General features: G+C 39.2%; 1 protein-coding gene across 2 annotated transcripts in view; it reads left to right on the top strand.

Moving 5' to 3' along the window:
- Positions 1-1,647: 1,647 nt before the first annotated feature.
- The window catches only part of LOC126272219 (uncharacterized protein C18orf19 homolog A), a 56,007-nt gene continuing 44,317 nt past the window's right edge, over positions 1,648-13,337 (top strand). Inside the window, exons 1-2 of one of the 2 annotated variants that reach the window (XM_049974919.1) lie at positions 1,648-2,080; positions 2,398-2,680. In XM_049974919.1, coding sequence (XP_049830876.1) covers positions 1,951-2,080; positions 2,398-2,680 — 413 coding nt within the window. In that variant the 5' untranslated portion in view covers positions 1,648-1,950. The remainder of the gene's footprint in view (positions 2,081-2,397; positions 2,681-13,337) is intronic. The other variant, XM_049974918.1, reaches the window with a different exon arrangement.

Below are 13,337 nucleotides of genomic sequence, written 5' to 3'. Positions count from 1 at the left end.
ATAAGAATCTACCCCTGGTGGATGGAACATTGACATATGTGGTGATATGTGGTAATTTGTTCGGTTCGTCTTTAATGGAGGCAATTGATTATAACATACGTGCCGGAATTTCTCTTGAAAATGTCGTGAATCTACAAGACTGAAGAGTTATCCCCTTGCCTGCCAAGCAAACTGTCTGGCATGGTCCTGTGTTAACTTTGATTTATCTGATCTGATCATATCAGTGCTTAATTCCAAACGACTTTTTTGCAGTGCAGTTTTGATATCTATGTCTGCTTTACCAACAATTTTCCTTTATTTCTGAGATATCACCTTTTTATCTCATCTATGTAAGTTCTGTGCCGTATAACAAATTTTTGTTCAAGTTTGGTATCACTGCCAAACACGCCTACAACTACATGGTCGTTCCATACCTGTACACTGGCAGTAACATGCTTTTGTTCAAGCTTTATTAATCTAACCTCCATCCATAGTTTTTGTGTCTTGTTGGGAAGATATCTGCAAACTGTTTACAGTTCAGAAACACAACCTGACCTTCTATCACAGGTCTTGTTAGTTCATCGTGCATAGTTTGTAATATATGTTATTTTGCAGTTAGTTCACCCGATCTTGCTGCAGTTTTCCTTTGTTTGTCTAATATTTGCGAAAATTTCTGCTTTTTTTCAATCAAGATTCTTAAAATTCGATCAAGATTTCTAAATTTTTGATCAGATTTTTGATGAGGTTTCTATTTTTTTGTCGAATTTTTCAAAGATATCCTTCAGAAATTGTATTATCTCATTCGCACTGTTCATATCAGTTGAAATGAAGAAATGTTGTCTAATTTTTGTGATGCTTCTCCACTCATAAACATTCCATATTCGCGCGATATCGGACTATTTGAAATTTCCTTTCGTTTCCCATTCATAACGTTCTGGGAAAAAAAGCTTTCAAGGGTTGATTGTAATGATTACTCATCTACTGTCTGCATTGAAATATTACCTAGCAAAGCTCTCATTCATGTTTTCTCCTAAATCCATATTGTGACTGCCATTAATGGTGTATCATTCTGATGACGTACAATATCGACTATTTGTAACCACATACCAACATTTACTATTTCCGGAGTGTGGTTATTTAATGCATTAATATTGTTTTCTCCACTTTCTGTTTGTTCCGTTTTCTATTTTGATGAAATGTGGTACAAATTACACACATGAGAAGCCTACTATTTGGTATGAGAGTAGAACAACATTGTGGCAACATTGTTGTTTCCATAATTTTCTGGGATAGCAAGGTTTGAGACAATCGAGATTAAAAGCCCGGGAGAATGATCTTCAAACGCAATCTGTAGTGAAGGAGTTACTGTTCAATTAGAAACCCATGTTCATTAGCTTCTCATCTGATTTTCACTCTTCTAAGGGAAAGAAAAACGTTGCAGGTACGGCAGTTTGTAAGTTTTGTTGATTTTTACGAAGTTTTGTTTTTCAGGGCTGTATCTTGGACAGTTTGGCGATATAAGCTTTTATTTCTGCAATATGTTGCAGTGCAGTAGTTGCAACTATATTTTTTCTATACTTCAAATTTTATCTGTATTACCATAAAAGCATAATAACTAATACCTCGAAACAGTTCAGAGTAGACTAGTGTAAGCTTTCGTTGTCCGCCACCCGAAAGTGCTACGAACAACATAGCAAAGGCCAGTCGAGCCATCCTATCGGCACCAAAATTTGCTGTTCCTAGACAGAAGCTAAACCATCATGATGCAGTATGTCTTTGCCTATCTAATCCGTTCTATAGTATCTATGAATACAGCTGTGAAGTTGTGGTGTGTGTGATATGTTATTGTTTGTAAAAGCGGATTAAGGTTTCTTGCGTTAGCTGTGATAAATCTAGATATGCTGCCCCATCTTGTAACAGGTTATCAGTTGGCGTAACGTATTGTTGTGCATTGCGATTAAATACAGTGGAATGAAATTTGTGCTAGGCATAACTAATCCCAAATGTGGCCTGCTGAAGACCTCATGGGCTGAAATAACTGCGGCTTACTCAAGAAGGGTGTTAACGACGTCGAGAACTTCAATCTCCTACACATATGCAGGTATAAGAACGATATAAAAGATGTTGACTCTTATACATAGAGTGAGAGTGACTAACGCAAAGAAATGTCCCGAACACCAGATTAAAATTTAAAAGACCCAGTTAAGAGTACTGTTTTCTTTGATGCATATCTTACACATTTTGTAAACCATAAATTGAATGATATTGTTATTTCTCACAAACGATAAATCCATTTCTTTCGACCAGCCATTTTTGTTGTAGACCTTTCTCTTAAAACTTTGTATCCAAATCTTCCCCATTTGTGCTTCTGTACAGATCGACTCCAGTGCCATAATTGTCTTTTGTGCTTCTGTCCAGACAGACTCCCGTACCATCGCTGGTCATACGTGAATGGATGCCCTCGGAAAATAGAACCATGTACTTACGCCAATTTCCCTGTTTGGAATGGGAGACATTACACCACTGGCCCCGAGAAGAATGCGAAAGAAACAGGTGCCCCAGAGTTAGCTGAAGAAGAAAAGAAACTCTCAATATTCCAGAAATTTAAAGTAATGTACAAGAAGTATTGGTATGTTTTAGTACCAGTGCATCTTGTAACGTCCATTGGCTGGTTTGGTGGCTTTTACTATTTAGCAAAAAGGTATTTTTTCTTGGCTTACGCAATATTTCATAATAAATTATACAGCACTTGGATGGTGCTACTTTGTTTACATCCTGATTCTGTTGTTTACTTGTAAACATATAAATTTTAGTTAAAAGTTTCAGTTTCGTTTGCTTTTCATGTTTTTGCCATAGAATGAAACAACTATTATATAATATTTTTAGGAGGTTATATGTGGTTTTTATTAACATATTCTTCTCATGAAGCACTAGGAACTATCTACTAAATTCACGTTATGTGTAATGCTCTCTGTTGAATGTATGTTGCGTTGCCTGGAGCTAATGTATATATTGAAACGCATGCTGCTAGTTTTTCAATCAAATGTTATGAACACTCTAAATTTGGGCTAGAGTGTCTTTTTGAAATCTTGGTTGTGGTGACAGATTGATCTGTACTAGCATAACTGATGTCTAGGTTAGGTCAGTAGATGATAACTTGGTTGCGAGCTGGTGAAGCTAATAAATGTGTCTGCCAAGTAAACATTGTGGTAACAGACTAATCTGTAATGTAGCTTAATGTTTACACTTGTGCCTTATTTAACACACTTTTCATCATAAAAATGAAAACTGAGATAAATGCAGAAAATCTATCTTAAGTAACATTTCAGTTCCACTTATCCTGTAAATCTTATTTAACCAATGAGAAGTGTTTTAAGTGGCGAGCCTTCAGTAGAGTTCACAGTTTGTTTTCTCCCCAATGTTTCTTGGAATATTTAGTGCCAGTCAAAGATTCTGCGTATGTTGGGACACAGGGGGACAGTTTAAAATGAAATTTCCACCAGCACAGTGACCATGTTTGTTCTACATTTCTACAACACAAAATCAGCTTAAAAGATAACATATTGTGTGAATGGAGTGGGACTCGTTGCTTGGAAATAAGTGACAGACATGAGACCCAGCAGAAGTTCTCTTTTAGCCCATGGTCAGAAACAGTCAGTGCTTTGAAAGTGTAAGAGCAGAAGTCATTTTCGAAATAATGTCTGAATTCCATTAACCATTACAAACCAGCTACTTAAATTTGAGTAAGGATGATTTGGGTAACAACAAGAAATCTCCTCATATGGTCGCATTTATAAAGGGTATCTTGGTGAGTACACTACTGTTTACAACTCGTGACGGAGTACTTCTTAATTGCAGACAAGACTGCCAGTGTTCCAAATCATCTGCAGCACTGTTGAGGCAAGAAGGTAAAGCTGTGTTTCCAACTATGAGGAAACGTATAACCAACCAATTCTCACAGTAGGCGATGGATTCCACTGTGTGAGACAAGAAACAATCCCATGGCCAAACCAGATTCATAGCTCCATGTTGCATCATCTGTGCTTGGGCATAAATATATGCTCCAGAGTTCTTTTAATAAAATCTGGCCTCATGTATAGTATCCCACTGCTTGGAGGAGGCAATAATGATTCCTGTATTGAAACATGCCACAATTCATACAAAATTAAATAGTTACTAGAGCAATGCTGCGAAGAAAAGATGCTTGATTCAGTGGTTGGCTGCCATCTCATGTTGTTTTGGTATTGTTTCACCTTTCAGCATTATCTTTAAAGGAGAACAAAACTGCTTGGATGACTTCCTCCTACAGCTTCATAGCTGAAGATTGTGGTTCCACCCATTGGCTTTTACTCGTGTTACCAAGATGAAGGACATCCCTGTTTCAAACTTATACAATATGATGTTCATGGTGTCACTCCATGATACCACAGACCAATAGATAGCTTCAAAACCTATCTCTAGAAATTCCATTCTATAGCTCAAACAAAATCCACGATACCACAAAACCACACACAACTCGACAATACAGGTATCAAACACTTCACTTGATGTGGCCTATACAGCTAACATGTGGTCCACAGTACTACGAACCAAGACATTTCCATATAACTAATGTTGATAAAATAACCTCACCAATGTAGGTGAAACGAACTCCATGATACATACCAGTCACAGTCCAACATAATTACCACAAACTATCAACACAATCGAAAAAAAGCAGAAAACCTGCATTAAAGAAAGATTGCATTAACACAAATTACAATATACAGGAAACATGGTGTGGGTTCCTGTAGTCATGTTCTAGTTCATGAACCACGGGCAGCGTATGAGTGGCCAAGTAAGTGGTCGCGACAGTCAGGATACCAGTTACTTTGGAATAAGGCTGGGCATCTCGGACATATTCTGAGTCATGGTCACCTTTGTACTCATACGGCAAAGACTACCAAATCCACTGGTTAGTCCCTCAACTGTTAGGGGTAAAACTCAATGGGACTTGGGGCAAGTAAGGCTAGCAACCTGCTTCCCTGGTACTTTAAATATGATGCTGGCAACAATCAGAGCAAAATGCCTCGGACCTTTGGAGGTGACGGAGTCCCACCTCTGACAAACCATGGACTCCCAAGATATGACTTGGCAAACAAATGGTAATGAGATTGGGAGCTATTAATATCACTGGGGGCTACTCTGGGAAGAAGGTAGAGCTGACAGAGGCTGCAAGTAAGTTGGGGCTGGACGTTTTAGCTGTTAGTGGCATTCGGGTAAGGGATGAGATAGAAGAGGGAGTGGGAGAATACAAGGTCTACCTGTCCTCTAGAGTGCATCTTTCATTGTTGCACCTTATGTACTTAGACACCAAAGATTTCAGAATTCTTCCGCTCGAATGGTGGCCCCCTGTGAAAGCACAACTATTGTTTAAAAATCTGCTATCTTTTGCCTTATAGGATACTCACCACAGTCAAAAATTCCAGTACAGTACAATGATCATCATCTTTCTGGAAATCTTACAAATCAGTGACAGTTCTTCTGTCACTAATATCTTCACACACACACACACACACACACACACACACACACACACAGTTTGAAACTTATTTACTTGACCACACATTTCCATTGCTCATGGTTCTGCAAAACTTCCTTCTACAGTTTGTAGTGAAACACTCCACACCTTTGCTGTTGCAGCCCACAGTGCCAGTAAGATTTTCTTTCTTCTGACATTGTTTTTAAGGTTGCAAAGCACTTCGATACAACATTTTTTGTTTGGCTCTGTGTCTTGGAACTCGGATCATCTTAACTCGCATCCAATAATAGTACCCGATGAAAATCACTGCTCTCTTCGCGGACAGACACTTCCATTCAGTACGTACACAAGTAAAGCCTGGCTAAGTAAAGCCTGGCTATAGGGCAGCAATATAGTTGCAAAGCGGTGCCAGCAGCAGTGTGACTGGGGCACAGCATTGCTATACAAACCATGTTAATGATAGTTTTTCGTTTGGTAGCTGTTGTTTCTTACAGTGTCCTCTGTATGGCACCCATCATGGAAATGACTCTGTGACAACAATGAGAGCTCAAGCAAGATGGACAAGGCCAAAGGCTTCTCATTGACATGCAGAAATGGAGGGAAGTGAGAGGTGAGAGAACTGTTCTATTCCTCTCAGCCACAACTTTTACTGTCCCAAAGTACAGTGGTGCTGAGTGTATGTGATCTCAAGATGTTGGAGCCAAGAATTGAACTGTTGCCCTAGCTACTTCAGAGGCCCACAGTGATTTTAAACTTGACTTTGTACTTCCGTCAATATTTTAAACATCTTGTTTCCTTCAGTTTTAACATGTGTTCCAGTGTCTTATCATTACATAGAACATTTCTGCTAGACTGAACAGTGTATTTTTCGAGAAATTAAACTGTAAACTTCAGTTTTTTTAAGGGTAAATACATGAAAGTAATCAAGCATTTGTCCTATATTCAGTGTTGCTTATTGACTTATTGACTTTTCACACAGCAGACATACAGTATTTTTTGTTTGTTTTATTTATTGATTTTAATGAGGGAAAGGTAAATCAGTTCAAATACCCTCTTCACTAAAATCATGTGCATCCTAACCACCACTGTAAATCACAGTTGCAGTTCGTCATCCACAATGGATGTACTGAAATCACCACTGTAGTTTTCATATTGGATTTCAGTTGCTTCAGTCAGTGGAGATTTGATCTTAATCTGCTTCTCCTTTCGTACCTAGTTGATTGTTACCTTGAATCCAAGATTCTAGGACCTCTTCTCCTTATGGTGCAATATATGCTGGAAGGCAGTGTCATACAGCAATTTCTCCTTTTCTCTAGTAATTGACCTGATATATTTTGTATATACCTTCCATGAATTCAAAAAAAATTGCTTTGGCATAAATATCTCGTACCAAACTTTGTCATGCAGCACACATCATCATGATACAGAATATGCTGCATCACTTTAAAAACTCATTGATGCTGTGTAGTTGTAGACTGTGTATAATGACCTCGATGTCAATGGGACATTGAACCCCTATCATCCTTCCTTCCTACCAGTGGCAGAATTTGGAGCAAATGCCACTTATATTGTTCGCTGCTATGGAGTCACCGATCTCCTGTTAAAAACTGTTGTCGTACATAACAGCTGTGACTCCTTAGAATAGCTGTGTTAATACTCTTCTTTGTCATATGTAAAGCTGTTAACTGTAATTGTAATTCGTCAAAAATATATTCGTTTTTTAATTGTTGGCTTTTAGTACATGGATTTACCAGTGCACTTTTTCTTGTCAAACAGTTATTACTTGGTTGTCAGTGGCAGCCACACCGTAGTCCAATAAATCTTCATTCAAAATGTATTATTATTATTATTAAATGATTCCATTTAGTTATTGCTGTGTTATTTTGTGATTCTCTTTCAACATAATTTTGGTTTGCATCTTGCTCTAGGGCACCAGAAGGTATTGTACCCATTAAATTTCAAAGTTTAAAAATTTCTGCTTTCAATGAGTGTGGTTCAGATGCTATTCTGATATCCCTTTCCTAAGTAGTTAACTGTTACCTTGAATGTAGAATTCAAGGATCCCTTCTCCTTATGATACAATACACGTTGGAAGGCATTTTCTACTTTTCTTCAATAACTGTACCAACACTTTTTGTATATTTCTACCACATATTCTTAAAAGCCATTGCAGAATTTATATTATAACAAATACTTCAGCCAAAAACTGAATACCAGCAGTGCCTTGGCCGCAATTCACAGAAAAACATATCACGGCAAAACAAAATTTTCATCATCATTTAATTACTTTTGGTTTGTGGCAGACACAATAAAGTTGATATCTGGTGCAAACTGTGAGCAAGTAGAGAGACAGGGAAGGTGATGGGGTGGGGGTGGGGGGGCATCTAGAGGTTCACGGGGGAGAGGGGAGCCGTCTGTGGTCTAGACAGAGGTAGAGATAGAGCCCGATTGGACTGGGTCTCTTTCAGTAATTGTTTTGCGGAAGATGCAGAGGTGGTATCCGCCGGTAGATCTTCAGTTTCCTTCTGGACGGCTGGGAGATGTTTATGGTATTGTTCTGCTGCTGTTGACCACGTGTCCTAGCAGATAACAACAGGTTCAGGTGGCAAGGGGATATCTGGGAGTTGTCCTTTGAATGTCTGTATCTTGATTGTGCCTTAAAACAGACCTTTCTTTACCACAGAGATTAATTAATAAACCATAGCAAATTCTAGCCTTACATGCTCTGCGGTACAATTCGTCAGATTCATGTTAAAAGCAGTCACTTCAGTTTTGATTTTCATTCGAAATTTGCCCCTATGTAATGCCCCATCAGCATGCTGAGTTAAGTGGGACTTTTTATCACTCAAGGCCTAGTATCAGAAAGAAACAGGATGCTGTACAGAAGTGTGTATAAAATTATTTTGTGTTTTTAAGGACTCTGGTACTTAATTTTTGCAAAATAAAAAAATGACACAGTTTAGCAGTTTTATTTTCCTACGTCCTGTCGTGAAACAGATTTTTGTTGCAACTCAGAACTTTTAAAAAATCAAAACTTGGTGTGCAACTTGTCCTATAGGTATGACATTTTGACATTGCTTACTTTTTCCTTTATGTCAAAACTGAACTTATCTTAAAAATTTTAATAAAAGTAAGCATTTGGATCTCTGTGTCTCTCAGTAACATTTTAAATAATATTTACAAAATTATCTGCTACACAAATGTTGTTGTTGTCAAAAGATATGAGAAGAAATTAACAATTCTGAATTGGCAAGAAGAATTAAAAAGCAGAAACACTAACCTCACTGTTGCAATCTTGGCAGACTATAATTTTTCCACTTGTTTTATACGACTAGCCTTTGAACTAATTTTTTTCACAATTTTCTTTGGTTGAACTATTCACACACTGAAACTAGTTTAGACTTTGAACGGTGAACATATTACACTTTATACATCCATCAGTACACTATGTACTACTACAGTTTGTCCAGTGATAACAAAAATTCAACAATTGCTTCACTTGTATAAATTGAGACTCTGCGTATAACAAAGGAGAGAGAGAGAGAGAGATTTTTTAATCACAATGGCTAGTGAGCTTTAACTCCCCCCTTGTGTATGTGTCAATTCAAGGCCTATGAATATCTTCCTTTATAGAAACAGCTGCCAGAATTCTATGAGCTATAGATTCCCCCCCCCCCCCCCCCCCCCCCCCCCCTCCGCCCCTCTCAAATATTGGTTTCAGTACTCTTCAATCATTGTAAGCAATTCTAATCTTTTGAAAATACTAGAATGTTATGTTACATTAAAGAAATAGTTTCCTTTTAGGATTTTAAAGCTAAGGTAGCTTCAAAATTGGCCTTTTTAGGTGCTATAAAATTAATGGTTTCAAGATTAATTAGTCATGAAATGCATAAGTACAAATTTATTGGAAACAAGGAACTCAGGAAAAGAATATTTAACGAAAGGTTTGTGGTCTACTTATCATGTGCCACAGCTGATCAACCCATTTGTATACAATTTTTTGACGACAGATTTATCATAGGAATATGATTATTTTTACCATATGTTTTGTTTTTCATGTGTACACTGAGGTGACAAAAGCTATGGGATAGCAATGTGCACATATACAAATAACAGTAGTATCGCATACACAAGGCATAACATTTATTTATTTATGGTAGTACATACGAGTAGCTGTCATTTGCACTCAGGTGATACACATGAAAATGTTTATAATGTGATTATGGCTGCACAGTGGGCATTAACAAACTTAATGGAGAATGGTAGTTTGAGCCAGACACATCAGACATACCATTTAGGAAATTGTTAGGGAATTCGATATTCAGAGATCCACCGTATCAAGAGTGTGCCAAGCATACCAAATTTCGAGCATTACCTCTCACTGTGGAAAATGCAGTGGCCGACAGCCTTCACTTAATGACTGAGGGCTGCAGTGTTTCGACAGACTTGTCAGTGCTATCAGACAAGCAAAACTGTGTGAAATAACCATGAAAATCAATGTAGTACATATAATGACTGTATCCATTAGGACTGTGCAGCGAAATTTGGTGTTAGCTGACTACGGCAACAGACTGCCAACATGAGTCTTTGCTAACAGCACAATGTGCCTGCAGTGCCTCTTCTGGGCTCATGACCATATTGGTTGGACTCTAGACGAATGGAAAACCATGACCTGGTCAGATGAGTCCCAATTTTGAGTGTAGTGCACACCCCTCAAAGCCATGAACCCAAGTTGTCAAAAAGGCACTGTGCATGCTGGTGGCGGCCCCTTAATGGTGTGGGCTGTGTTTATTTGGAACTGAATGTGTCCTCTGGTCCAACGGAACTGATCATTGACTGAAGATGGTTATGTTCAGCTACTCGGGGACCATTTGCAGCCATTCATAGACTTCATACGCCCAAACAACAGTGGAATTTTTGTGGACGACAATGTGCCATTTCACTGGGTCACAGTTATTTGCATTGGGTATGAAGAACATTATGGACAATTCAAGTGAATATTTGGCTACCCAGATTGCCTTACATGAATCCCATCAAACATTTATGGGACATAGTTGAGAGGTCAGTTTGTGCACAAAATACAGCACCAGCAACACTTTGGAAATTATGGACAGCTGTGAAGGCAGCATGGCCCAGCATTTCTCCAGGGGACTTCCAGTGACTTGTTGAGTCCATGCCATGTACAACAATACTGGGCACTGCACATTGAAGTTTGAACAGTTTGGCTCGAACCCCTACATGCTATAGCATGAAAATATACATGATGAAGCGAAATTCGTGCACTCGGGCTTCGCAGCGTGACTCCCCACATGCCAGCAATAAAAATAAAGGTCTCTCACAAAATTTCGGCTGGCGAGTAGATCCGACAGAAAAAGAATGTTAAAGTGTGGCAATCTGGCAACACTGTAACCACACATATGGTAACTACCTCTGTCGGTACATTTTTGTTGTACTGTACTGTCTGTACAATCGGTAGAGTTTTGTGTTAGCATGCAGGAGGTCGATGGTTTGATCCTGGGTTGGGGTAAATGTTTTTTATTTCATAAATGCAGTCCAAGTGGTATGACATCTGGCACCTTAATAGTCAACAGTGATTGTAGTGGGTCCTCTAGAAAACATTTGAACTTACATAATGCAATTGTAGAAATGGAAGATTGGTCAGCTTTGAAAGAAGCTCTTTCAATGTCGCAGGCGTGACTTTATTCGCACCACTTCATCTACTAGATGCGAAACCTGTTTTCTTTGTACCCTCCTCCAATAGTCCCGTAGATTAGTACCAACTATTATTCTTGCCTTGAAAAGATCCATTACATTTTGTTAGGGCCTTATGTTTCCAGTAGGACTAGCAATGTTCTTTGTGAATAACATCCACTCAGTTACTATTTCTATGAGTTATCACCATGGTCCCACTAATTATGCCTTTCAACACTGAGTCTGGTAACCGCATACTGTTTAGTATGTATCTCAATCCATTATTATTATTATTATTCTGTCGATGGGATTGTGGAAATATCACATCAATTACCATTAGGGAAACAGTGTAATTCGAAACCGAACATTTCACAATTAGCGGTGTCGAGATAATCATGTAGAAGAATACCTGCGAGAGGGTAATGTGCATTAGGTGGAACAGTGCACAGGACTGATGGCTTGTTTATACTGTATGCACTGTCCCCCAGACAGGGACTAGTTGAGAGCGGTGTAGCACACCCGTGACAGAATCCCATGTATATGTGTACACGCATCGAATTTTCTCATGTAAACCTCTAAACCAGTGTGGCAGACGTAACACATACACAAATGATGAATATATAGATATGCCTCTGGTCCTCGATGCATCTGATAACCGGGCTCGTGTTGCTGCTTGTGAATATGCTGCTAGATATCTTCATTGATGCCATGCAAGTAAAAATGTGTTTTGTCATCTGGGGCTGTGCCTTTGGGAGTCAGGTTATCTCCTTCCACCATCAATTGACAGAGGTCGTCCACGGACTCACCGTACTCCAGCTACTGAGGAAGCTAATCTGGAGGTCATACACCAAGAACGTCAGTGAAGTACATGTAGCTTAGCAAGGCAGCTGTGTGTCTTGCAGTGCATGGTTGTTAACATGCTGCACGAGCGTCGACTGCACCCCTATCATTTATGCTTTCATGCAACATCTGCGTCCTGCCGATTGCCGTCAGCAAATTCAATTCTGTGAATGGTTCCAACAAGAATCCACTGATGACTTCTGGAACACTGTAATATGGTTGGATGAAGCAGCATTTACTCGTTAGGGTGTCTTCAATATGGACAATGCCCACCATTGGTGTGACTTTAACCCGCATGCCACGGATATCAAGTTTGCTTTGGCGTCAACGTCTGGGCCAGAATATTGCGTGATAGGTGTTTGGGCCCCTACATGTTGCCTGACCAGTTGACTGCACAGAGGTATCGTGCATTCTTCTCAAACAATCTGCCCGATGCGCTGGAAGATGTTCCACTACATGTTCGGCAGAGGATATGGTTTCAACATGGTATTGCACCTCTGCGTTCTGGAATTAATGTGGAACAGTATTGGGCTGAACATTACCAGGAAAATGGCTCAGATGTGGAGGTCCAGTTGTATGACCACCGCGTTCACCTAACCTAAGTTCCCCGAATTTCTTCCTCTGAGGACACCTGAAGGAGCAAGTGTACTCTACTCCGCAGACAAATGTGGAATAATTAGTAGCGTGTGTTCATACTGCTCTTGTTACTGTGGGCAGCTTTGCTGTGAAGGGTCCAGAGCTGTATGATCCGGTGGGTTGTGCAATGTTTCAACATGCAGGGAGGTTTCTTTGAGCATCTGTTGTTCTGAGGACAACATATTCTGTTGTGATGGTCATGCGGTCATTAATAGACATTATTATTGTCACCGGTTGCTAATGTGCAACATCAGAGTGCTCATATTACTTGTAGTATAAATGGCAAGTAGATGATGTGTTGTTGTACAGTGCCATCATTTTTAGCACCTTGAAATTGATATTGTTTTTGTAGTTATTCTGTCCTATGGCAGGTCATTTGTCTACTTCTTATCTATGTAACCCCATATTTGTTATGTTCAGCCTTGCAAAATGTTATAAATTTGGGATACATATGATCTAAGGAATGGTGTATATTACAACCTGAAAATCAGAAACAAATTAGCAAATAAAAGCAATGTGTCCCAACACAGGATCGAACCCTCTACCTCTTACATGCTAACCCGGAACTCTATCGACTGCACCAACTGTACATCTCGAGTAATATGGGCTGACAGAGGAAGTTACCATTCATGTGGCTACAGTGTTGCCAGATTGCCAGTCTTTAACATCC

Source organism: Schistocerca gregaria, chromosome 5 (assembly GCF_023897955.1).
Source record: "Schistocerca gregaria isolate iqSchGreg1 chromosome 5, iqSchGreg1.2, whole genome shotgun sequence".
Taxonomy (NCBI): Eukaryota; Metazoa; Arthropoda; class Insecta; order Orthoptera; family Acrididae; genus Schistocerca; species Schistocerca gregaria.
Note: the sequence above shows the minus strand (reverse complement) of the source record. Positions and strands in the feature narration are given on the sequence as shown.